The following is a 26508-nucleotide window of genomic DNA, read 5'->3' as shown; positions in this document are numbered from 1 at the left end:
AGGATGCAGGAAGGGTTCTCGGGGCTCAGAGCCAGACCCCACTTCCCAGCAAGAACCCCCCACCCCCACACCCCCCCAGGATTCGCGGCTTCCCAGCGCGGCGCTAGCCCGCATGCGCACACCGCCCCCCGCCCCGCTGCAGACCACGCCCCTGGCCTCCAATGGGCGGAGGCTGCGGGGCGGGGCGGGACGAGCTGAAGCCCTGGAGTCGGAGCTCCAGTCCCCGCCCCAGGGCCACCGCAAGGGGCTGCACCTGGGGAGGAGGGTCCCCGGCTGCTCCGGCGACCGGTCCGGCCTCTGCTCGGGTGGCCGCGCGGTGCCCAGCATCCCGGGTGTCCGGCTGGAGCTGCGGCGGCGCGGCAGGTAGGAGGCGCTGCGCGCAGGGAGGCGTGTGCGAGCGCGCGTGCTGGTGAGTGTGCGTGTGTGTTACAGGGTGTGTGTGTGTGTGTGTGTGTGTGTGCGTGTGTGTGCGTGTGCAGGTGCCCAGCAGGCCGGTGCGTGCCTCACGAGCACAAATCGGAGTAGGTGGCATATCCCGCTGGCCTGGGGCTGGGAGGTGAGTGCTGGCCTTGGGGGTTGGCGGGGACTCCCCCCAACATCGTCTGTGGCCCCAGGGACTCAGCCCCACCTCCACCCGCAGCCCGGAGGGGTTTGCTGCGTCTCCCCCCCACCCCTCCCCCGGGTGTTCTGGAGTCTTCCCCAGGGCAGAGCCGGGTTGCTCTTATCACCGGGCTGAACTGTTTCTAAGCTTCCTTATAAGTCCCCATTCCTAACCCCCACCTCTGTAACGCTCCACCCATTCAGCCCCCCCTAACCTTCCTGAATGCCCCTACCCCGCAGCTTGTAGAAGGGGGTGAGGCCAAAGCCTTCGCTGTCCAAGCTTGTTCGCTTGTAGCCCTGGTATCCTGGTGGAATGGGGACCTCTTTCCTTTGGGTGTGTGGTGTTGGGGGCAGGGGAGGCGAATCCACCTAGAATGGCTCTTCTCCAAGCCTGTCCAGGTTCTCACCTCCAGCCTTCCCTTCCGGCCCCCCTCGGGGAAGACCCACCTAGGGCCACCAGAGGACAGATCCTTAACAGGTGCTAAGTTTTCTACTGACAACAATTCCTGTGGTGGGATTCAGCCCCAGACCTCGGGAGATGAGAAGCACAGACCATGGCTGCCTGTTAAGGTAGACCAGCCAGAATCAGCACTCAGTAATCCCCCAGACTCCAGCTATAATCCCCTCCCTGTGCCAGAGGTTGGAGAAACCAGTGCTGAGGGCAAGTAAATGCTGGGGAGCCAGTGAAGCCTTCTTGGAGAAGCACCGCCATGCTCAGGTGGAGACCTTCCAGAGTCGCTCCTGGCCCGGAGTCCTGGGGTAGGAATGGGGTATGATGGGCCCAGCAGCTGATGCCCAAGTTAAGGTCAGAGCTGGGGCCTCGGTGGGGTCTGTCCTGAGAAGCTTCTCTTCCCACTGAGAGGCAGGTGGGCCAACTGATAAGCTCCTGACCAAACAGTTGAGCACAAGCTGGACCCAGCATGAGGCGGGGCCCACCCTTGCCTGGGAGTTGGGCGCCTTGTACTTCACATCTTGCGGATTCATGGAAGAAAGCTGACTTGAGCCAGAGGGTTTAGACAGGGAAGAGCGCAAAGGCCTGCACGTGTGGAGTTGAATGTTAGTCTAGAAGGTCAGGATGACATGGGTCAAGTGCGTTTCTGACAAGGGTCATTTGGGGCTACTCTGGGGGTGGGTGCTGTGGAGGCCAATGAAGACGAAGCCACAGCAGGGAGAGCCCCCTTCTCCGCGTCCTCCCTAGCACCCCACCCAGGTCTAGGTTTGACAAGAGAGGAGGGGACCCCTTGGGGCTCCCAGAACATGGGTAGGAGGTGCCATGTAGCTGCACAGGCCCCAGTTCTGGGGACAGGTTAGTGACTCTTGAGATGGGGACCACCCCTGGGGTGGAGTGGTCTGGAGGAGCAAGTGATGGTTGAGTACTGGTGATGAAAGGCCTGTGGCTTTTGGGGGGGGGTTCAGCTGGGGGTTGCTCCAAGGCCTGTGCTGTCTCTGCTCCCTCCACCTTCCCTTGGTGTACATAGGATGGCTCTGAGCCCTGATTCCCACATAGGAGGTCCTGCCTGTGGCCACCCCAGAGTGCACAGTGGAGGGAGCCTCCACCACCCTTCCTACCTTCGGCGTCCCTGAGACTGGCTCCTTACTTTCTCGCTTGCCCATGACCTTGAGGCTGATAGCTTTGCCCACGTCTCAGTTTCTCTTGCTTTGAAGTGAGACAGTTGCTGCTTCATCACAGGGACTTTATTTATTTATTTACCTCAGGCTGATCTGGAATTCACCATGTCATCTCAGGCTGGCCTCGAACTCATGGCGGTCCTCCTACCTCTGCCTCCCTGAATGCTGGGATTAGAGAGGAGTGCGCCACCACGCTCGGCTTCATCACACGGTCCTTAAGTTACGGTTGATGATAGTGACCTTAGATCTGGTCACTTAACATGTAGTACTAAATGTGAGCTGTTGATGGCCAGTGTTATGAATAAGAATGGACAATCAGCATCACATGGTCCCTTCCCTGAGGAGAGGGCCGGGGAAGGAGAGGTTCACTTTGCGGGAAGAGCCGTGGAAGGCAGTGGGGTCTCTTCTGCTAAAGTAGGAGTCCCCCTTGACTTTAATGGGTGAGAGGACCTGCTGTTTCCTCTAGCCTTCTACACCGATGCTCAGACTGACCAAGTCCCCCTGCCTTCTTTTTTTTTTTTTTTTTTTTTTTTTTTTTTTGAGGTAGGGTCTCACTCTAGCTCAGACTGACCTGGAATTCACTCTGTAGTCTCAGGGTGGCCTTGAACTCATGGCGATCCTCCTACCTCTGCCTCCTGAGTGCTGGGACTAAAGGCATGCACCACCATGCCCGGCTTTCCCCCTGCCTTCTTAAAGACTCCTGTCCCCACAGGAGAGGTGGGGCGGGGTGGGGGTCAGCTGTGAAGGGCTCATAGGACCAGCTGAGCCCTGGCCTTCCCCAGCAGCAGAGGGCAGCTGCATGCAGCTGTGTGGCCTGGCCAGCCACTGGCAGTCTGCCTGTACTTGTTAGCAGAGCCGCCTGCCCTCTCTCTCAGGCCTGTGGGACTCCTCCCCGCCACCCTTCAGGCCCTCCAGACACCCCTTTGGCCACTTGATCCCTTGTCCTCCTTGGGCGCAGCATTCCTCAGCTCCCCGAGGTCCTCGGCCCTGGCCTTCAACGCCCCACCTCTGTAACCACCTCTCAGGGCTGATGCTCTGGGCTTGAGTTCAGGCCGAGCGGCCCACATCCCTTTGGCCTCAGGCCTCGCCTTTCCCTGCTCACTGAAGGCAAAGTGGGCCAGGTCCCTTTGGGGTTCCTACCCGGGTGTCTCATCTTTGGACACGAAGTTACAGAATGTGTGTTGACTGGCTTGTGAGGGCTGACTCGCCATGCACAGGTCTCATTGTTCAGACAGTGTTCTAGGGACCCCCCCCCCCCAGCTTTTCCAGAGCTGGCTGCCAGGTGGCTAGGGTGGCCTGGTGGCTTGTGGGTATAGCCTGTGATTTTCTACCTTCAGTAGGGCATGGGGTCAGCTATAGCAGGTGCCTATGGCCGGAGCAAATCAAGGCTTATCCATTGGCATCAAGCTACCCATCCCTGTCAGGTGTACCCAGGGATGGCCCACGAGGGTTGAGAGACTTGCTGGCCTCATGACCTCTGTCCATCCAGCTCTGATGGACCTAGTCACCTCTGTTTGGGGTTCCAGTAACTAGTTACTAATAATTGTGCCAGTGTTACTTTGTGTTACACTGCGGCAGTCCAAGGCAAGTTCACTTTGAGGGAAGAGCAATGGAAGGCAGTGGGGTCTCTTCTGAGGTAGGAGCCCCGCTTGACTTTAATGGGTGAGGAGACCTGCCGGGCACTGGCTCTTTCCTCCTTCACCCTATCCCCTGCTTCCCTCTGTTGTACTGTGCCGTGCTGAATGAAGAACCAGAAAGTTAGTGGCTTCAGACAAATGTGAATTTATTCTCCTCTGGGTTTGGATGTTGGAAATCCAACATGAATGTATTGGGGCCAAAATCCAAGCTAGGTGCTTTGAGAGGCTCCTGGGGAGAATCCTTTCCTTTTCTCCTTCTAGTGGCTCTTGGCATTCCTTGTGACAGTTGCCTCTATCTCTCTGTTTACTTATCTTTTGTCTTCAAAAAATATTTTGTTTATTTAAGAGAGAGAGAGAGAGGGAGAAAGGGTGCACCAGGGCCTCCAGCCAGTGCAAATGAACTCCAGATACACGCGCCATCTTGTGCATCTCGCTTTATATGGGTCCTGGGGAGTCGAACCTGGGTCCTTTGGCTTTTCAAGCAAGCTCCTTAACTTCTAAGCTATCTCTCTCCAGCCTCTATCTTTTGTCTTTTTGAGGCACGGTTTCATGCAGCTCAGGCTGGTTTCACACTGTACATGTAGCCAAGAATAGCCTTGAAATCCCAAGATTCCTGCCTCTACTTCCCAAGTGCTGGGATTATAGGATGTGTGCCATAATGTCCACATTCATTCATTCACCCATCCATCCATTCATTCATTCTTGGCAGTGCTGGGGAGGAAGGAATCCAGAGCCCTGTGTATGCTAAGCAGGCACTGTAACACTGAGCCACACCCTCAGCCCTGTTTCCCTCTCCCAAGGACACTTGTGATGACATCAGAGCCCGTCCACATTAGCTAGGACCACCTCCTTGTGTCCTCACATTGGCAAGCTCCAGTGTCACCTGAGGCAGCATTCACAGGGTCTGTGGATTTGAACACAGAGACCTTTGGGGACCATTGTCAGCCCAGGCAAGCCTGGTACGGTTGTACTTCTAAACCCAGTACCCAGCCTGAACCCATGGGAACTGGAGCTGGGAGAGATTGGATGCTGGCATGTCTCCATGGGCTGCCACTCCTTCCTGCATTTGACTGTGTTAGAGTTTTGGGGTGCAGTGCAGCTTGTGTCAGGCATTCACCCACTAAAGCCAGTGCACAGCAGGCCATTTGGCCCTTGCCACCATCCTTTAAGAGGCAAGTCAGAGTGCCAGGCCTGTGGAGGTCAAGTCCTGTGGAGAGCCAGTTTGTGGGTCAGGGGGGCAGGTTGGGCCTTGGATTTGTGGATAAGAACTCTGAGGCACAAAGAGGTGAACTGCTTGGCCTTCCTGGGTCCTCACTGCCCCTCTCCTAGGAGATGTGTGTTGGTGGAGAATCTCTGGCCTCATCTGGCATTCCAAGGCTCGGATTATTTTTCCTGCCTGGGCTTGGAGAAGGGTCACTGGTATTCAAGGCTGCCATTGGTAATAGGACCGGAGCCCAGCTCAGAGCAGCACATGAGACCTGCAAGTGCCACCAACATGCTGCTCACCCTTGACCTGGTCTGCCCTCCTAGGAGGCCACCAGTCCCTCAGGAAGTAAACCCCAGCCTCAGAGTGCTGTAGCCTGAAGCTCTGGCCTGTCCCCAGCATGGGCGCCATTTCACCCCCATGGCTAATGCCGTGCCGTGCCATGTCATTCAAGGTCCTGCTTCTCGGATTGTGAAGCCTGGTCTCTCTGTGTGCTGAGCTTCCTTCCCTTCAGTCTTCTTGTGACTTATCACCTTGTCACCCTCAAATTCTGAGCCTGGCTTTCCAGGCCCACCACAACCCGGCTGTGCTGCTGTCTGCGCTAGATCCTTCTTCCTTCTCCGCTCTCCCTACGTCCCGTTCTCTAGCCTGGCTTGACTGGTTTCTTCCTCCCAGAATGTTATTTCCTCCTCCTCCTCTCAGAGTTGAGATCTAGCTCCTCACAGCCCTCCTGCTCCTGCTGAACGACCCCTACATCTAGCACATTCCTGGGTTGGTGCATTCCTGGGGTTTCCATCTCTCTCTCCCAACCAGGCTGGCTTCTGGAGCTGACCCTGGCTGACCCTCACAGCCCTCTTTGTCTGGAGCATAGCCTGTGCAGGGTCAGGACCCTGGGTGAGAGGTGGTGGATCAGGCAAAGCGGGCTCATGACACGGGACAGGCTCCTGCCTCTGCCCTGAATGTCACTCTTCCCTTTCTCAGTCTTTTTTAAAAATTTTAATTAAGGGCTGGAGAGATGGCTTAGTGGTTAAGCGCTTGCCTGTGAAGCATAAGGACCCCGGTTTGAGGCTCGGTTCCCCAGGTCCCACGTTAGCCAGATGCACAAGGGGGCACACGCGTCTGGAGTTCGTTTGCAGAGGCTGGAAGCCCTGGCGCGCCCATTCTCTCTCTCTCCCTCTATCTGTCTTTCTCTCTGTGTCTGTCGCTTTCAAATAAATAAATTAATTAATTAATTTAAAAAAAATTTAATTAAAAATTTTTTTCAGAGAGTAAGAGACAGGGAGAGAATTGGCGTGTCAAGGCCCATGCCACTGCAGTTGAACTCCAGATGCTTGCCCCACCTAGTGGGCATGTGTGGCCTTGCACTTGCCTTGTCTTTGTGTGTCTGGCTTACATAGTATCTGGAGAGTTGAACATGAGTCCTTAGGCTTCATAGGCAAGCGCCTTAATTGCTAATCCACCTCTCCAGTACCCCCCCCCCCAACTTTCTAAGTCTTTAGGTAATGGGAACAGGCCAGTTCTTTCCTTTCTAAAGGTGGAACTTGAGCTGAGAAAGAGCACCTCAGTTTTCCCATCTGAGGAATGGGTACCATCCTTTGCCTCCCCTGAGGAAGACTGAGTGGCACCTGTGCCCTAAGCTCCAAGCATCCCTGCCCTATCCCACCCTGGTCAGATGGGACATCCCTTGGTAGGAGAACCCTGCTCCACGCCCACTTCAGCACCTACTCCACAGGATGTGGTGCTGGCCATCAAGCCCGCAGAAGGGTGACCACTGTCTTGGGTTGCCCAAGGATGAGGGCTTCCCTGGGATGTGGGTTTTTTGAGTGCCAAAACCATGACCAACTCATCACCAAGGTGGAGCCTGGTGAGGAACCCCCTGCCTTAGGTTCTGGGTTATATTCCTGTTCCTGCCCAAGACCCATAGAAGCCCAGGAACCAAAGCCCCCCCGCCCCACCTCTGGAGGCTCCTTTTCCACGGACTTCCTTCATTCAGATGCCTCAGCCCCAGACTCCCCACAACACCCTGGGCAGGGCCCAAATCCCAAATGAAGAACAGCTGTGGGGTCAGATCAGTGACTCATTCAGGGCCACCCAGAGCCAGGCTGGATTGGAGGCCGTGTCTTTCCTCCAATGAACTCCTGGGCCTCCATCTCTCAGGAGCCCACTGATACCCCGTGCCCCATGCCTGCCCTTTCCCTGCTGCCTGTTGGGGACAAGGGGTGTCCCCTGGCTGGATGTGTGTTAGAAGCTCACTGCGGCTGGGTGGAGAGATAAGGAGAAAGGAAGGAGAAGGACAGGATTTCCCAGCACTGGTGCCAGCCTGCCTGGCGTTGGCTGAGGTGACTCACCAGGTCTGGATGTCTCAGCTCCACAGCCAGAAGCCAGGAGCCCAGAATCCAGAGTGGCCTGAGCCCAGCTCTCCATCCACACACCTGCTCCCTCCCCAGTTCTCCTTCCAGCTCTCCTTTGGTGCAGGTGAGGCAGCGAGAGGCCAGGTCCTAGGAAGCCAGGCCACACCCTTGGCAGGACAAAGAGATAAGTCCAGGAATAGTATGGAAGCAGGGCATGCCGCCATCGCGCTGGGGATGGCACCCGGGGCCTTACGCTTGCTATCAAGCGCTGTGCCATGGAGACACATCGCAGCCCCTCATACTTGATCCCAAAGAGCCACCAGCATTCTCCCTGACCCACAACCTGCCTCCCTCTTAGGAGCACTGACCATAAGGTGACTACCACCCTTGGGACCCTTGTCACTTGGGACTACTGCCTCGAGGGTCAGCCGTTCAGGGTCAGTGCAGAATGGGTGTCAGTGAAGATGTGCAAATTGGAATCCAGGTATCCTGTGAATTCCAAAAGCCCAGCTGTTGCAGCCCTTCCCTGTCAAATGGCAAAGGGTGTTGGGCCTGGGGGTGTCAGGGAAGGTAGGGGGGGACGTGGGTTTTTATGGGTGTGAGACATCACTGGCTCCTTCCGCTGGCACTTGACACCCATCCTGCCAGGCCTGTGCCGTATTAGGCCTTAACCATGGAATCTGGAGAGTAGCAAAAAAGGCCCTTGGCAGAAAGGCCCTTTCACTCGCTGCCAGCTGGCCCTATGTAGCCTTGGGTTGCTTTCTCCATAGATTCTTCACCCATGAATGGGCTTCAACCCCAGTTCTGCGGCCCTCCTAGCATTTTTGTCCTGGTCCCCTCCTTGCCCTCCTCCATTTCTTTTAGCAGGAATTTCCTGTAGCCTGTGGCCCTGAAACTTGTTAAATCACTGAGAGTGACCTTGGACTTCTGATCCTCCTGCCTTTATGTCTTCAGTGCTGGGATGTTGGGAGTGCATTGCCTCACCCAGCGACAGTATAAACTTACAGTTTCTTTTCATGTGTTTGTACCAGTGTGTCACCATGACTTATTCATGCAGACCTGAGGATTTAGTCCAGGAATTCTTATTTTTAATTTCAAATTTTTATTAACAACTTCCATGGTTATAAAAAATATCCCATGGTAATACCCTCCCTCCCCCAACTTTCCCCTTTGAAACTCCATTCTCCATCATATCCCCTCTCCATCTCAATCAGTCTCTCTTTTATTTTGATGTCATGATCTTTTCCTCCTCTTATGATGGACTTTTGTAGGTAGTGTCAGGCACTGTGAGGTCATGGGTATCCAGGCCCTTTTGTGTCTGGCGGGGAGCATGTTGTAAGGAGTCCTACCCTTCCTTTGGCTCTTACATTCTTTCTGCCACCTCTTCCACAGTGGACCCTGAGCCTTGGAAGGTGTGATAGACATACTATAGTACTGAGCACTCCGGTCACTTCTTTTAGCCCAGGAATTCTTGCCTGTTAGCTCAGTACTCTGCCAGCCATTCCCCAATCTTGTCCTTTATTCCGTGTGACAGGGTCAGGCTATTTTCTGTTGGTATAACAGAATACCTGAGGCTGGGTTATTTGTGGGGGAAAAAAAGGAGTTTTTTTTTTTTTTTCAGTGCTGAGATGGAATCCAGGGTCCCTCAAGTCCCCTGCCACTGATGCCCCAGCCATCAGCGCTTTGTTTGGCTCAGAGTCTTGGAAGCTGGGGAGTCCAGGGTTCGTGATCACACCCCATGAGGCTGCTCCAGCTCATGGCAGGAGTGGGCGTATGTGAGTGGGAGAGAAGGGGTCTCCACACTCCTGTTGGGTGATCCACTCCGATGGGAAAGGTCCAAATCTGGTCATGTGGGAGCCACCACCTGATTCCTTTCACTAGAACCCTCCTGTTAACATGACGAATTAGGCCTTAGTATGAGTTTATTTTTGGGGGTGGGGACATACCCTATTCATGCCACAGGAGGCACGGCCTTCCTAGGACAGCTGTGCCCAGGTCCCTTGCTGCTCAGCATCTTCCTCGGCCTCCATCCCCTCAGGAGGAAGCAGATCCACGGTGGTCTGGGATTCTGGGCAGTCTCATATTTGATGTTCCCCTTCCCCTCAGCTCCACGTGGGCCACCGCTGAGCCTGGTGCTTGCTCCTACACAGGGCTGAGAACATCTGGAGATGGCTCCCGACTGGCCTTACACTTCCTTCCTAGAAGCGGGAGGAACCTGAGTGTTGTGTACTTGCCTGTTTGCGCGTTGGGGTTTCATGGTGGCTGGAAGCCTTGAACACCCAGGGTGTTGGGGCGATGGGAAAGGAGGAGGTGGGGGGGTCAAAGACAGAAGGTAGCAGCCCTCACATGATAAGGCCGGCCAGAGCTAGTGCCATGACCCAACCTGGACCCTTTTCTTCTCTTTTTTTCTTTGGTTTTTTGAGGTAGGGTCTCACTCTGGCCCAGGCTGACCTGGACTTGCAACAGAAGGCTGAGGCTGTCCCCATCACAGACTAGAATTTACCAGACTCTTCAGTCACCGTCAGCCTTTTCTCCAGCTGTTGATGATCTTGGGTATTTAATGCAATCACAGAAAGCTGACTAATATCTCTTGTTGTGACAGAAAGTGACTAAAATAGTCATCACTGGAGATGAGTTACGCCCATGGGCTTAAAAAAAAAAAAGTCATTATTTTTTTTTTTTTTTCTTGTTTTTGTCTTTTTGAGACAGGGTTTTAGGTAGTCTATGCTGACCTGAAATTCAGTATGTAGCTGAGACTGGCCTTGAACTGAGAGAAGGAAGGAGGGAGGAGGGAGAAAGAAAGAGAGAGAGAAAGAGAGGAAGAGAGGCATGCCAGGGCCTCTTTCTTCTGCAAATGCATTCCAGGCATACGCAACACTTTGTATGTCTGGCTTTACGTGGGTACTGGGGAATTGAACCTGGGCTGGTGGGTTTCTCAAGCAAGTGCCTTTTACTGTTGAGCCATCTCCCAGGTTTTGTTGCTGTTTTCGAGGTAGGGTCTTAACTCTAGCCGAAACTAACCTAGACCCATTGTGCAATCCCAGGCTGGCCTCAAACTCACAATAATCCTACCTCTGCCTTCCTAGTGCTGGGATTAAGGACATGTGCCACCACGCCTGGTAATTTTTTAACTTGACCAAAACCATACATATTCATCACATACAATATAATATTATGAAATAGGTATACGGTGTACATTGGCTAAATTGAATAAATGAGCATGCATTACTTCACAAACTTAGCATCTTTGTGTGCATGTATGATAACAGTACTCCAGATCCACTTCCTTAGCAGTCTTCGAGAATACAGCCCGTCGGGGGCTGGGGACATAGCTGAGTGGTCTGACCCTTGCCCGGGATGTGGGTGGGAAGGCCCTGGATTTAAAGGACACAGTGCACAGTCAGGGCAGGAGTCAGCATGTATACAGCAGATCGCGTGAGCCCATTGTTCCTGTCTGGCTGACATCTCAGCCCCCCCTCCATTCTCCCACGCCACCATTCTACTTTGTTTCACGTAATGTCCTTCAGACTTGTCCGTCTTGTCTCAAATGAAATTCTTCTGTAAGGCTACTAGTATCCCATTCCACATTTGCTTTGCCCACTCCTCAGTTGATTGATGGTCACATAGGCGTTTGCAGTGTCATAAGTCTTAGAGATCTGAACTCAGGTCTTCGTTCTTGTGTGCCAAGCACCTCGTCCACTGAGCCATCTCCTTGGTCCTTGTATTTCTTTTTTGAGAGGTATTTAGGTTGTTTGCCCATTCTTTAAATATTTATGTATTTGGAAGAGAGAGAGAGAGAAGGAGGGAGGCACATAGAGAGAATGGGCGCACCAGGGCTTCTAGCCGCTACAAACAAACTACAGATGCATGCGCCACCTTGTGCATCTGGCTTATGTGGGTACTGGGGAATCAAACCTGGATCCTTAGGCTTCACAGGCAAACGCCTTAACCGCTAAGCCGTCTCTAACCCTTTTGCCTGTTTTTTTTTTTTTTTTTTTTTTTTTTGAGGGCCCTATTTGCTGTGTGGCTACTGAGTTTGTACAGGTCCCTTATATATCTTGAGTCTCAGCCCCTTATTAAATAGGTAGTTCACAGCCTTTTCTTCCATTTTATAGATTGCCTCTGCACCCTGCACATTACTGCCTCTGTTGTAAGATGCTTTTGAGTTGGGTGTTAGCCCATCTGTCTAACTTTGCTTTTGTTACTTAGGCTTTTAGAGTCATATCCAAAAAAGGAATAAACACAAACAGAAACACTGCTCAGACCAATGTCATGGAGTATCTCCCCACTTTTTTTTTTTCCTAGTAGTTTTGTAGTTTCAGGTCTTAAATTGAAATTCTTAATGTGTTTAAGCCAAACTGTGTGTATATTGTGAAGTTGGGGTGTATCTGTGTTTTTCGGGGCTCCCAGCTGCTTCACTGCGCACATTGTGCCTCTTTCTACTGGGTGGCGTTGGCACCTTTGTTGGAAGTCAATTGAGCATCAAAGTGTGGCTGATTTTCAGGCTTTCTGTTCCGTGTGCGTGTCCTGTCCCAGCATCATACTGTTGTGATCATCACAGTTCTGTAGTATAGGATGGATTGGTTTTGTTCAAAATTGCTTTAGCTAGTCAAGATCTTTTGAGTCTATGAATTTTTTTAGAATTGTTCTAATTTATGGGAAGAATTTCTTTGGCATTTTAATAGGGACTGTAACTGCATCGAATTACTCTGGGTACTGTGGACTTTGTAACAGTATTTGTTCTTCCAATCCACAAGTGCAAGGTATCTGTCCATATGTGTTTTCCTCAGTTTTTTTTCTTTGTTTCATGGTTTGTAACATACAGGTTTTTCACTTCCTTGGTTAAACTTATTTCTAAGTCTTTTGTTTGTTTGTTTGTTTGTTTTCTTTTTGTAAGTATTGTAAATAGATTTTGGGGGTAATTTATTATTAGTATAGAAACACTATTGATTTTTGCACAGTACTCCTAGATCTAATTTGTTTAGAGTTTTTTTGTGTGTGTAAGGATATGAGATGTTATCAAATATTTTCCTTGAATCTAACAAAAAAAGTCTTTGTTGTTGTTGTTCTGTTTTTTACTTTTTTTCAAGTAGGGTCTCACTTTAGCCCAGGCTGACCTAGAATTCACTATGTAGCCCCAGGCTGGCCTCAAACTCACAGCACTTCTCCTACTTCTGCCTCCCAAGTACTGGGATTAAAGGCGTGGCCACCACACCTGGCTTTAAAGAATCTTAAAAAAAAATTTTCTTTTTTTGAGGCAGTGTACCATGTATCCAAGGATGGCCTCAAACTAAGTGTGGCTGAGGGTGACCTTGCACTTCTGTTCCTCCTTCCTCCATGTCCTGAGTGATGGTCTGAGAGGCATGCGCCCCCCAGGCTTCATTAATGTAGTGCTAGGGATGAATCCATGCTTCCACATTCTGTTGCAGTTAGATTTTCAGTCTGCATATAAAGCGAGGTAAGAGTCATGATCCATCTTTCTCTTTTCTGGTTAGCCTATCATCCCAGCCCTGTTCATTAAAAAGATTTTTTTTTTTCCTCATTGTACCTTGGTCATTCATCAGGTATTCCTATAGTTGTGGTGTGTGTGGACTTTCTGTTCTGCTCCACTGGTCTGTTTGTCTACCCCAGCACTGTCTGTAGTCTGCTCAGCCTCGGCAGTGGGGTGTGGGCCTCCGCTGGCACCAGGCCATCAGGAAGAACTGGAGGGAAAGGGACGCCTGGCCCAGTGGGAACAGGCCAGCTGACCAGAGTGTGGGCTGACAGCAACGTCCTGTTGACCCCTCCCCCTCGAGCTGGCCCTTCTCTCCTGGGAGGGAGTTCCTGCCACACTTACCTTCACTGCTGCGTTTAGCAGTCACCGAGTCCCCGATTTCCACAGTTGATGCTGGGGCTGCAGACAGCCCCTTGACACGGGCCCTGTCCTAGACAGGTCTGTAGTGGGCTAGGGAGATGGGCAAGGTGGGGTGGATTGAAAAGGAGTACATGCACAAAGGCCCTAAAGTCACAGCTTTTTAAAAAATATATTTATTTTTATTCATTTATTAGAGACAGAGAGAGAGGGAGGGAGGGAGGGAGGGAGAGAGAGGGAGAGAGAGAATGAATGGGTGCACCAGGGCCTCTAGTCACTGCAAACGAATTCCAGTCACATGCGTCACCTTTTGCACCTGGCTTATGTGGGTCCTGGGGAACTGAACCTGGGTTCTTTTTGCTTTTCAGGATAATGCCTTAACCCCAAGCCATCCCTCCAGCACAGTCACAGCTTTTTAAAAAATATATATAGTTTTTGTTTTTATTCATTTATTTGACAGAGAGAAGTGGGGGTGGGGGAGAGAGAATGGGCACGCCAGGGCCTCCAGCCACTACAAACGAACTCCAGATGCATGTGCCACCTTGTACATCTGGTTTACGTGGGTCCTGGGGAATTGAACTTGGGTCCTTTGGCTTTGCAGGCAAATGCCTTAACCACGGAGCCATCCCCCTAGCCCCCTAAAGTCACAGCTTTAAGGGCAAAGGATACTAGCTAGAATGGAGGCCCAGGGTGGAAGGCGTGGGGGTGAGACTGGCAGAGAAAGGGAAGGCAGTGGGCTGTCCTTAAGCCCTCACAGGATCCTGCCCAGCTCTAACACACTGTAAGGACATTTAGGGACAGCCTCTCCTGCCTCCTGGTTGCTCTATGCCTGGAGCTACTCTGAGAGACATGGACTCTATGTCCCCTATAGATGCAGTGGAAGGTGAGCTTGGAGGGTTTATGGGGGCTGCGTGGGCAAAGGCCGGGACCCAGGAGAGCTGGCAGCTTACCTGGGTGAGGTGTGGTGGCGGAATGGCTAAACTGCGTCAAGCCCTCTGTTGGGCCTTTCTCACGACCCCCCCCTGCCTCTTCTCCCCAAAAGAACACTCTCCCTCTGTGGCCTGGAGAGCAGCCCGAAGCCTCATTCAACTGCCGGTCTGGCTGTGTGATCTCAGCTTGCCTGCTCCCCCTCTCTGGGCCCTCTGGGCTCTAGAATACTGGAACCGCAAGAGCTGGTTTCTGGGCGCCTGCTTCAGTTTCTCTGATCTAATTCTTTGCAGCTCAAATTGCTTCTGAGTCAGACTGCTTTCAGCCCACAGTGCTAATGACCCTGCTTGATCTGAGGTTCCAGATGAACCCTTTTCTTTCCCCTCAGGCCTCCAAGACTGAGGGAGGGCTGAGAGGCAAGATAATTGACATCCTTGGGCAAAGAGGGGAAAGCAGAAAGGTTTGCCCTGAAGTCACACTGCTGCTGCCCCACGTAGACTGGTGGAGGGAAGGGCCAGATGGAGCGACAACAGCTGACTCCCAGCCCCTCAGCAGAAGGGACAGTGACCTCCCTGCTGCCCCTTATGGCTCCACACTCTACCCATGCCACCTCTTTCCTTCTTAGAGAATCCCCATCTTCCTCTTCCTCAGCCCCAGCTCAGTGAGGGGAATGTGGGATCCTGCTCCCCAGTGCATAGCTCTTTTTCCCAAATAGGATCCTGAGGCCAAGGTGGGGGGGGGGCTCCCAAGTCTGAGAATCTGGTTCAAGTCCACTGCCTCCATGGATGGGGTCCTGGGTGAGGTGCCTCGCCTCGTTGAGCAACAACGTGACCACCCAGCTCTGTTCCCCATAATGGACACGAACTTCTCACCCGATGGCTTGTACATGGTGTGCCAGGGGAGTGTCTCGTTGTCACGGTCCTCCTTCCACACTCTGGCCTAATCTGGTTACAGTGGCGTCTTTCCCCAAAGATGGGGGCATGAGGGCTCAGAGACGTTGAGTGACCTGATCTGGGCCATGTAGCAGATGAACCGTACAGTCCTGCTCTCAAGCTTTGCCCAAGAAGCCAGCCTGCCGTGCCTCAGTTTCCTTCAGGGCTGGCCTGAAGCTCTCCAGGGTGGCAGCGCTGCCTTGAGCCAGCCCCAGGATGAATCGATCTGGAAGGATTGAGGGGACGGATTGTGAGGGGCTGGGCCCCTCGCTGGCTGCTGCTCCCTACCCTGGCTCCCACTCCCTGAGGCCTCCCCTGACCATGTGAGCGCAGCATGTTCCCCTGTCACTTGGTCAGGCAGTGGGCTGGGTCCCCTGCCCTCCACTGAGTGAGGTGGACGGGGCCGAGACCTGATGATCAAAGGCTGGTGACCCAAGGTCTTCCTCACTGCTTAGGAATGGGTGAGGAAGATGCCTCCCCTCAACATCCACCTATACACCCACTGCTGCGTGTCCTGTGAGTGTGAAACCTGCCACCAGCTACTGGGGTTAACTGCCTGTGTGACTCAGTCTCAGAGCTTGCAGGGAGGTCTGGAAAAACAAGGCCCGGAGAGGGAGGTGGGTGTGGCCCGGGTCAGCCCTGGTCACTGTTGTTGGTAGCCTGCGGATGTGGGTATCACCTCCGGGCACCAGAAAGAGAATCTCCGTGGCCGGTCCCTGTCACCGTTCTGCTGCGTAGCAAGCAGGTGGCAGCTGCGTGAGCTTGGGGCCCTGCTCTGATTGCCTGTAGGATGGGGTGACGCTAGCTCGCAGGGCTGTCGGGAGGGTGCCCACCAGGTTGATTCTGATCAGGGCTCCCAGGTGACGGTCTCCCTGCCTTCCTCTCCTCCAGGTGTCCCCCCCTCCCCGCGGCCACCATGTTCTCGTGCGTCAAGGCCTATGAGGACCAGAACTACGCGTCGCTGAAGCGTGCCTGCCTGCGCCAGAAGGTGCTCTTTGAGGACCCGCACTTCCCTGCCACCGATGACTCGCTGTACTACAAGGGGGCTCCGGGTCCCACCGTGAGGTGGAAGCGGCCCAAGGTCAGTGTCTGGCCGAGGTCCCCAGGGGCTGAGTAACTAGGAGGGGACACTCCGATGGGCCTGTGCTCGCAGGAGAATGGGTCCCTGCTACCACTGGAAGTTCCAGCTGCCCCGCCAGGCCCTCCAGGGATAGGGGCAGTCACAGCTGTGGCTCCCCGGCCCAGATGCTTTTGGGATAAACGTGAAGTGCTGTGGATGAGCCCTTTGTTTAGTGAGATGGAGAGGGAGGCTCAAGTGCAAGGAGTTGACCTTCCTGATTACGGTAGTGATTTGGGGAGTCACTTCCTGTGCCCATGGAAGTACGTGTTGTAACTAACTAGCAGTGACAGTGGTCAGAATCAGTCGTACCATGAGGACCAGAACAGCAGGCATTCCGTGCCTGCACCCAAAGCGCTGACAGCCTCTCCTGCTGCCCAGCCTGATGTGCTAACCCTCTCTCTGGCTCTGTCATGTGAGGGTGGGCTGTGGAGGGGTCCCTGCGAAGTGAGGGTCCCTGAGACCTAACGAGAGACTATTGGAGGACACTGGCCCAGGCTGTGCCCCAGGCTGGCCGTGCTGGTGACGCTGAGAGTCGGTCACCCCAAAGGGGACTTTAGTGTGGGAGACCATGCTCTGCTGGGTCACCTGGGTAGGAAGGAAGCTGTGGCTCCCCACCTCGTTCTCAGACAAAGCACCCCAGGCTGCATGGGGAGGGTGAGGTCTCCGGGGAAGGTGCCAATCAGAGACTGACAGACCTGGGCATCAGGCTCCCGTGGGCCACCAAGGGCAGGCAGGGTGAGGCCCCACCTTCCTGGCCCACAGGTCTGTGTCCCGGCCGATATGCCAGCTCTGAGGTCCCCCAGGATCCTGTGAGGTCCTGCTTTCAGCTGCATGTGACGGTCAGATTGGCATTTTACAGGTGCTGTGGTCCCTGCATACTTGGGGAAAGTGGCATTTGGTGCTTGGGCTTCTAGGGTAGTCGTCCAATCTCTTCCTTCCTGCCAACTCTACCTTGCTGAGGGCTGGGACTCTTGATGAGGAGGGAAACTGAGGCTAAGAGAGCAAAGGAACCCCGGTGGGCTGCTTGGCCACTGGGAGCAGAAGGCCAGCCTTGTGGGGTCATCTGTAGCTTCTCCCCGGTATCCTACTGCAAGGGTCCGGGTCCCTTGGCCTCAGTCCCTTGGCTGTGGGACAGCCTCTGACCCTGCCTCGCTTCCCTGGGTCGCCGCTGGGATGTCAGACTCTCCCACGCCTTTGTCAAGGTGTGGGGGACGAGGCAGCCTCAAGGGACCTTTGTGAGGCCAGTCCACAAGGAGGAGGGGTGGACACCTGGGCTCCTTCTGACCCCTTCCCTGCCCTTGGCTGTGGCCCACAATTGTGGGGTTGTGACTGTGGCCCATAGCTCTAGAAAGGGCCTTATGATGCCCAAGGCCCCGAGGCATAGCCTTGGCAGGCTGGCGGCTGTGTGACCTCCTCTGAAGAGCCCTTTTCCCTGGGTTCCAGAGTCCTGCACATCGCCTTCCCTCCCTGGCACTTACCCAGCTGCCTTTCCTAGTCTTCACTGACGATGGGGGCGGAGCTGCCTGCCTCGGCTGGGAGGCCGTGGTAGCGGCTGGGGTTGGCACGGAGGGCATGTCAGAGAGGGTCAGCAGGATGGCAGGTAAGTTCTTGGTTAGGGGCATATGGAGACTTGAGCTTTATTCTGTGGGGTGAGGGGTGAGTCCATGGTGGTGACGAGCTTGTGGACTTAATCATGTTTGTAGGCTAAGGTCTGCAGTGGGGGGATGTGGAGCCAGCCTTGGTCAGGGGTGATCGAGCCCTGGACTATTAACTCCCAGCCGCTCGGCCTCTGGCCATAGGGTACAACTGGCTCGAGGTAGCTGTGTGTCTATGGAGTCCTACTTCCTGGGCCTTGGAACTTGAGGGACTGTTTATAAACCAAGCAGCAGCCATTTTCCTATAGTCCAAGGTTGCCCTTCCTCACTTTTACCCGACTTCCAAGAACTCCAGTCTAGGTTGATCACTGTGGTGGCCTCCCTGTTCTTAGAGATTGTTCTTAGCCTGTCTCCATGCCTCTTAGCTTATCAGCCTCCCAGCACACCAGCTTCCCTGCTTCCCACTCCCTCAGCCTCCATTTTTTCTAGCCATCCGCCCTATCAGCTAACTGCTTCCTAGACCCCAGTGTCCCTTTCTTTCCAGATATTTATTATTTTCTTTTATTTTTTAGAGGTTAGGTCCCACTCTAGCCCAGGCTGATCTGGATTTCACTCTGTAGTCTCAGGGTGGCCTTGAACTCACAGCGATGATCTTCCTACCTCTGCCTCCCGAGTGCTGGGGTTAAAAGCGTGTGCCACCACGCCCAGCTCTTCCCAAATAGTTATGAAGAGCCTGATTTTTTTTTTTTTTTTTGAGCCAGATAGACTTGGTGCCAGCCTGACTTCTGCCTTCCTGAGATGAGATGTGGTCTTGAGCAAGTTGCTTCTCCTCCATGGGCCACAGGTTCCTCATATATAAGTGGGGAGAGTAATTCTTGCTGAGCATGGTTTCTAGAAGTAAGGTGACAGGCATTTGGAGGCGGTGACAGGTTTCTTTTCCCCTTGCCTTGCCCACATCCTTGCCATTCTTCGAGGCTGTCTGGGCTGGTTACCCTTACATCCAGCCTGCAGGTGGCACCAGGTCTTGCTCTCTTTGGTGGTCACTAGGCTCCTGCTTGTCTTGTTTCTTTGAGTGTGGTGAACATCTGCCAGCCTGCATCACTGTCCCCCACTCGTTGCCAGGGAGGGAGGGGTGAGGGAGGCATGGGTGGCCCCAGGGCTGTGGACAGGAGCCACTTCTGACTCTCAGCCCTGGCCTGAAGTGAGGGTGTCAGCCATCTTGAAGGCCTAACCCCCACCCAACCCTCTGCCTTCCCCAGACCTGGACATCGGTCTGGGGGGCGGGTGGTTCTCGGTGGAATGATAGGTGGGGGCTCTGAGAAGACGTTAACTGTGGAATTCCTCCTGGCATTTCTGCCTCCTCTGGTAGTTCTTGGAGCAGGTGCTGACCTCCCAGCAGGCTGACCACTGGGCGCCCCCACCCAGGGTTTTTACTCTGCCCAGGGCTGACCCACCAGTCTTGCAGCCAGGTGCTTGGAGCACCAGGAAAAGGCCCGGGGCATTTAGAGGAGAGAGAAGCAACAAGGACCCCATGGCAAGTGACGGGGGAGGGAGGTGAGCTGCGTACCGAGGGGCGGGCCGTGCTCTGCTGACTCCCTGCCTTTCTCTCCGTCCCCAGTAGAGATCAGGTGCAGTATTCATTCCTTCTGTGACCTTCTGTTTGTTCAGGAGGGGACTAGGGGAAGGTGCATAAATGGGGGCGGGGGAACAGTAGGAGGGGAGTGGCCCCACAGGTGTGCCCTGTGCATGGGTGCATGAACGCTGCCTACTGCCTTCCTTGGCTGTGTGCCCGTCCTGGAAACCTGAATTTCCTGTTGAGCCAAGAGGGTGGTGGCTTAGGTTGCGCCCGATGAGGACCAGCTGGTCTCCCAGGACAAGGTGACTGAAGGTTCAGAATGTTGTGCCCTGGAGTTATGTTGCCCAGAAGAGTGGGTCATCTCTGCCTTCAGGGTGACTGGTCAGTTCAGGGCCACATTGTCCTTCCTCTCAACACAACCCTCTCTGCAGCCCCTGTCCCCAGCTTGCCACACCTCCTGGGCAAAGGGCTCACAGGCTGGAGGAGGCAGGGCCCCCCTGGAGGGAAAGCTGTTAACAGAATCCCAGGTCCCTTGCTCTCAGCCTTAATGAACAACCAAAACCAGGAAACAGGAACTGGCAGAGGAAATGAGTTTGTTCAGTTTTGACCAGAACTGAGGAGAGAAAAATTCCATCTCTCTGCCCTTGCTTGTAGAAGCGTTGCAATTGATAGGAAAAGACAGAAGAAAAGCCAGGAAAGCGGATTTCCTGAAAAGTACTTTTTAGGTGTGCCCTGTCCACACTGTTACAAAGCTGGTTGGACAGGTGCACAGGAGGCCGGGCGGAGGCAGATGCACACGTGGGTGAGTGGGTGTGTGTGTGCGCGCGCGTGTGTGTGTGTGCCTGTGTGTGCATGCGCTTGTGTATCTGTATCTGGTGCAGCATTTCTCCAGGCTGTGGCTGGATCCCATTCTTCTTCTCTGGGGGCATTCGGGGTCCTCATGCCTCTCGTGAGCCTCCTGCCCATGGCTACTCTGAAGGTCTCGTCTTCCTGGTCCCTCTGGACGCTTGCTGTCCCCTCTGTGCTCACGCGAAGGGCTCTGGCTTCCTTTTTCCAGTGTCCTGCCGTGGGTTGGGACCATCCCTGACTCATTCTGTGGCCAGTCAGTGACCCAGGAAAGAAAGATCGAAGACAAACACTGGTTTTGAAAACCTCTGGTGGGTGGACAAGAGGCCGGACTTCCCCTATCCTCTTGGTCTCGTTGCCATGAAGAGACCCCTCAGCCCAGTGAAGGACAGGTACGGGGGCAGGAAAGGGAAGAGTAGCTTTTGTCATCCACATCACCTAGCCCACCTAGAGGCCGTGGACCAGCCGGCCTGAGTTTGAGCCTCTGTCGCCCTCTTCCTGGTGTCCCTGGACAAGTGACCTTCCCTCTCTGTGCCTTTCTCATCCGTGAAAGGGCTACAAGTTTCCACATGGTGCCTGGCCACCAGCAGGGGTCCTTGGAGCTATTTCTGTGATGCCCTAAGATGCCCACTGAATTCTGGGTGCTACCAACCTTACCTGTGTTAGAGCTGGTGACCCTGTTATCAAGGCAGCAGGAACACAGGCACTCTATACCTGACCTAGTGACCCGGAAGAGGAACCCAGAAGCCTGACTCTGGAGTTCTACCTCTGTCTCCCGTGTTTCTTTTCAAGGATTTGGGAAGCATCAGGCCAGAACCCCGTTCTGGGGGGTGGGGGCAGGGCCAGACGGGGACAGCTCTGCAGTGGGGGGCAGAGTCTACTTGCTTGCCCTTGCCCTAAGTCACTTCTCCCTTGGTCAGCCTCTTCTGGAGTGGGGCCGTCCTGTCTATCACAGGGTGCTGACTGAAGACCTTGGTGTCCCCTCCCCTCCTCAGTCCTGCTGACACCAGATGGTGATGCTCTCTCATGGTGTACCACAGCTGGGGTCCTCCACACCTGAAGACCCCCATCCTGTCTCCCTGTGTGGCCTCAGCCGCATAAGCTAAGTCCCTGCTCCCCATGGCTGGGAAGCTGGGCTGGGTGCAGCCTGCTGAGAGATAAGGCAATTGGGGCCCAGCAGGGATGGGCTTTCGGCCTGGGCTTCCTGAGTGAAGGCCTTGGGGACAAGATGCCAGCCATCTTGCTGGGTTTCCCTTGACCTGTGGTCGTAGGACCCGCGCTTGTGCCCTGTGGAAGCCACTGCGCAGCATGGTCTTGGGTTCCTAGTTAGCAGGAAGGGTCAGGTCTCAGGAACTGCTTCTGCCCTTGGGGGGAGTCTGGCTAGCCTGTCCTTCCCCTGGCCCTGGAATGCTGGTTTTTCTAGGCAGAGGAACCTCAGCCATAGTACTGAGATCCATTTGTCCCCCTGCAGAGAGTACTACACCACCATCTGTGGAGGTCTTATTTAGCCCTGCGAAGATAACAGCCTATCTCATTTGTAAAGAAGTACAGAGAAGTTGAGCCACTCACCCAAGTTTGCACAGCCAGTAAGAGGGAGCAGGAAGTTGCTGGTTCTGCTGCCCCCTGCTGGCTGCTTGCAGAAGCGCTGCCGCTGCTCTGTGAGGCCAGCGCAGGCAGGGGGGCCTCCTTCCTTCCCAGCGGCACGGCTCGCTCGTGGTTGTGGCTTTTCCAGGGGAGATAGAGTGGACACCAACTGACCAGAGGATCGTGCCCAAGTTCAGCTTGGTGGCCCAGTGAGTTTACTGAGTTACTTACAAAAGTATGGGTGATGACACCACCTGGATGTCTCATTTCAGTATATTTACTTCTTTATAGTGGCCATCAGAATCTCAGGTTTGGGTGAGGAGGTGGCTCACCTTTATTGGAGTCGTTACGGTCAGAGCCTTGGTTCTGGCAGCCCTAACAGGCCACTTTCTTTAAATAAATAAATATCTATTTATATATGTATGTATATGTACTACATATAATAACATATTAATTAATAATTATATATAATATATAAATAATATATGGTATATATTAATTAAATAATATATATTATTTATTCAAGAGAAAGAGGCAGAAAGAATCAGACAGTGAGAGAGAGAGAGAGAATGGGCACACCAGGGCCTCCTGCCATTGCAAACAAACTCCAGGTACATGTGCCACTCGCTGCATCTGCCTTTATGTGGGTCCTGAGGAATTGAACCTGGGCCATTGGGTTTTGTAAGCAAGCACCTTTAACTGCTGAGCCATCTCTCCAGCCCCCAGGCCAGGTTTTGCCACCTGTCCTTTATAGTTCAATTAAAGAACCAAAATAATAGTTAAACACACAAAAATGATATGCATTCATTGTGGCCACATCGGGTAGAGGAACACACTGATCCAGTAACAGTCGTTCCTCCCCACCTACCAGCCACGCCCATATTCACGGCCCTAAGTTGAGGTGCAGACAGGGAGGATAAGAGGTTTGCGTAGCTCAGCAGAGCGGATGGGAATGTGGTGCTCAGTCCATCATCATCATGATTAAAAAAAACAAACCATCATCATCATCTCCATCCTCTCCTGGGAGGTGATTTGACAAGTTGTCAGAACTGTGTGAAATCTCTTCATGGGAATGAAGTTCCTCCAGGCTCCAGCCTTTGCCTTCCTCCAGCATGAGATTCCTGGGCCTTTGAAGGAGTCCAGGATCTCAGTGGTCTCAGTGGCAGAGCATAAATATCTTCCCACTCTTTTTTTAGAGAGAGAGAGAGAGAGAGAGAGAGAGAATTGGCATGCTAGGGCCTCAGCCACTGAAATTGAACCCCAGATGCTTGCGCCTCCTAGTGGGCATGTGCAGACTTGCACCTGCTTCACCTTTGTGAGTCTGGCTTAAAGGGGATCTGGAGAGAGATCGAACATGGGTCCTTAGGCTTTGCAGGCAAATGCCTTGACCACTAAGTCATCTCTCCAGCCCTCATTCCTACGCTTTAGCTGCCCTTGCACAACTTTGAGACACATTTCTAAATCTTTGGGATACCTGGGGGGTAGCATAATGTAATGAACTCTTTGTACAGCGGATGGGTAGGATCTCAGATCTACTGCTGTTCCAAGCAAATGCAGATTGATCCTGGGGCTCAGCAGCTTTGGGGGAGGGATACTGGAAACCAGCAGTAGCAAGGTTTCAATTAGTGGAAGGGGAAAGACATCTCTTTTGTTGTTATTTTGTCAAAAGAGCAATGTTGGAATGGCACCCCACTTATTCAGTTCTCTGTAATCTGCAGTCATTCTCCTGGCTTCCTTACCTGTCACACCTGGCTACCGAAGGGGTTTGGGGCTGGGTTAATAGTCTCTCAACCTTACAGGCTCCCATTTTGCCCCATGTGACTGACTGCCTTTACAAGTTACACTCTCAGAGAAACTTTCCAATGGGGGTATACGAGGTATGTCCCAGCATCTATCCAGCCCTGAGCCCCAATATTTTCTGGGGAGAGGAGGACAGTGCAGAAATGTGCACGGTAGTGAACTTTGGTGGGAGGAGGCATACTTGCCCAGCCCTTTTCAATCAGCACCGTTCTATTTCCATATCCAGCCGTTGCCCCCTGTGTCTTCAGGGGATGACGCGACTCAAGGTACACTTGACTTCAGCTTCCACAAAAGCCAAAGTGTTCCTCACCTTAGTAGGGAACCAACAAACCTACACTTCCTTGTGGGTCCTCCAGCTGTTCAGGTCTGGCCCTCGCCTGATGGCACAATTGGCCCACTATTAATGAAGTGATGAGGGCGGCTCCTCCCCCAAGAGATCTTGTGTGTCCACAACAGGGGGGTCCAGTGGAGATCACCTACACCTTCCTGTTTTCTCTCCTCTGGTGAACTATTGTTTCCGCATTAAAGCCTTTCAGAGGTTCCCAAGTACAGCATTTGGCTCTTCTTTCTCATCCCTTAGACTAGCAAGCCCCTTCCTTCTGTGTGGACCGCACAGCCTCAGCTCCATGTCTCATCACCCGTCACCCATAGCCCAGGCCACACAACTGCCAGTATAACTTTCTTAAAATCCTGTTCCATATGAACTACTTTCAGAGATTACAATAGGTTTTCCAGTCTATTGGAAATTTTTTTTAAAAAATTATTTATGAGAGAAAGAGAGAATGGGTGTACCAGGGCATCTAGCTGCTGCATACAAACTATAGATGCATTTCTGCACCGCCTTGTGCATCTGGCTTACGTGGGCCCTGGGGAATTGAACCTTGGTCCTATGGCTGTGAAGTCAAACGCCCTAACTGCTAAGCCATCTCTCCAGCCCCCGTTGGAAATTTTGGAGGTATTCTTGTACCCACATGGCAAACTCCATACAACAAGAGGCATACCACCCCATGCCCAGAGAGGAAGACTGCCACCCTGGGATTTCCCCTGCAGATGTTCCACTCTGATGTTGCCTCTGGTCAGACAGCTCAGCTTATCACCCACAGCAGGGGCTGTGTAACGGGTCACCACAGATAGGAGAATGAGGAAGACAGCCACCCTGGAATTTTCCTTGCTGGTGCTCCACCCTGGTTCATCTTTGGTCCTATGAACTTCCTGTGTGACTTGTCAGTCGTTACATGAATATTTTTGTGGGAGATGTAATGGAAATGTTTATTTCCTTCAGAAAGGTCACAGACAGACCAAAGAGGATTCTGTCCTAGATTGTCTTGGCAAACCTGAGAGATGGGTACAGTTAGGGTGACTGGACCCCTGAAGGTACACAAGGCAGGAAAGCTTGCACTTGCTAGATATCAGAGATGATCTGATTTCTTATATCTTTTTTTTTTTTTTTTTTTGGTTTTTTGAGGTAGGGTCTCACTCTAGCCCAGCCTGACCTGGAATTCACTAAGGAGTCTCAGGGTGGCCTCGAACTCACAGCGATCCTCCTACCTCTGCCTCCCAAGTGTTGGGATTAAAGGCATGCGCCACCACGCCCGGCTTGATTTCTTATATCTTGCCTAGTTCCCTAGAACTGTTTTTCCACAAACAACCAGGACCCCAAAGGGGAGGGAAGGCTTTCATTGTATTTCAACTGGGCTAGCATCTTCCTGAGACAGCCCCTAGCCCTAACCAACCAGCTGTCCCTCTGGTTCAGCTGAGCCAGAAGACAGTCCACCACAATAAGGTTATAAATACCTTTGCAAGGAGAAGGCAGGCTCTCTGACCCTTTAGGAACTTCCAGCTGTGGGTGAGTTTTTCCCTGGGCTGGGTCTGGGCCAAGCCAGCCGAGGCCCAGCAGGAGGGGTGGGGAGGCTAGCCCTTCCTCTCCACATGGGCTCCTTCATCCCCTCCAGCTCCCCACAAGCAGGAACTCCTTGACCTTCCTTTGCTCTCTTTTCTTTCTGCGGTTTTCCCAGGCCTTCTACATGGGATCTCTGACCCCATGGGTGTCTTTCCTTGGCTCTGTGTTTCCCTCAAAAAATATAATAATTTGATAATTATCTTTCTCAGTTTTCTTTTTTATTCAGTTCTTTGAGTAAAATTAGAAATGGGGCTGGAGAGATGGCTTAGCAGTTAGGACAGTTGTCTGCAAAGCCAAAGGACCTCAGTTCAGTTCCCCAGGTCCCACGTAAGCCAGATGCACAAGGTGGCACATACGTCTGGAGTTCCTTTTTAGTAGCTGGAGGTCCTGGCATGCCCATTCTCTCTCTCTCTCTCTCTCTCTTTCTCTCTGTGTGCCTCTTTCCTTCTCTCGCTCTCTCAAAAAAATAAATAAAATTTTTTTAAAAATTAGAAATGAACCCAGGGTTTGGGGTTCAGGGACTTTCCTGGACTCCTAGCACCCCATTACAAACCACTGAGTGTATTGGGGGGTCTCATGGACAACGTAGGGGCAGCTACACCTCCAGGTAGCCCACTGCAATCTGTCATTTCCCTCTCATATAGTCTACAAGGGGAGGTGAATAGGCCCAGTCTCCCGAGGCATCACAGCTGCTCAGCCTCAAGATGGAGACGGTCATGTCAGCCCTGGAGGAACAGCCGTACCACAGGCATGGTATCCAGCCTCCCATCTGTGGAATGCGCAGGGTACCCAGCTCTCAGGGCCACAGAGGACATGGTTTGTGGTGCCAGCAGTATACCTGGGTCATCAAGTCACATGCCAGTACCTCCTGCCCTACACTGTCACCTTAGGGAGCCGTCACCCCCTCTTGGCTCCGGGCAGTGAGGTGCTGGTGGAAAGGAGGAGAGCCTAGGGTT

General features: G+C 53.1%; 1 protein-coding gene across 3 annotated transcripts in view; it reads left to right on the top strand.

Moving 5' to 3' along the window:
* The first annotated feature begins 268 nt into the window (after positions 1-268).
* The window catches only part of Capn5 (calpain 5), a 64396-nt gene continuing 38156 nt past the window's right edge, over positions 269-26508 (top strand). The window contains exons 1-2 of one of the 3 annotated variants that reach the window (XM_004656251.2): positions 269-363; positions 16023-16212. In XM_004656251.2, the coding sequence (XP_004656308.1) occupies positions 16048-16212 (165 nt within the window). In that variant the 5' untranslated portion in view covers positions 269-363; positions 16023-16047. Of the gene's footprint in view, positions 364-534; positions 557-13335; positions 13354-16022; positions 16213-26508 lie in introns of those variants that run through there. The other 2 variants (XM_045145785.1, XM_045145786.1) reach the window with 2 other exon arrangements.

This window comes from Jaculus jaculus, chromosome 3 (assembly GCF_020740685.1).
Source record: "Jaculus jaculus isolate mJacJac1 chromosome 3, mJacJac1.mat.Y.cur, whole genome shotgun sequence".
NCBI lineage: Eukaryota > Metazoa > Chordata > Mammalia > Rodentia > Dipodidae > Jaculus > Jaculus jaculus.
This window is presented reverse-complemented; position numbering and strand designations above follow the sequence as displayed.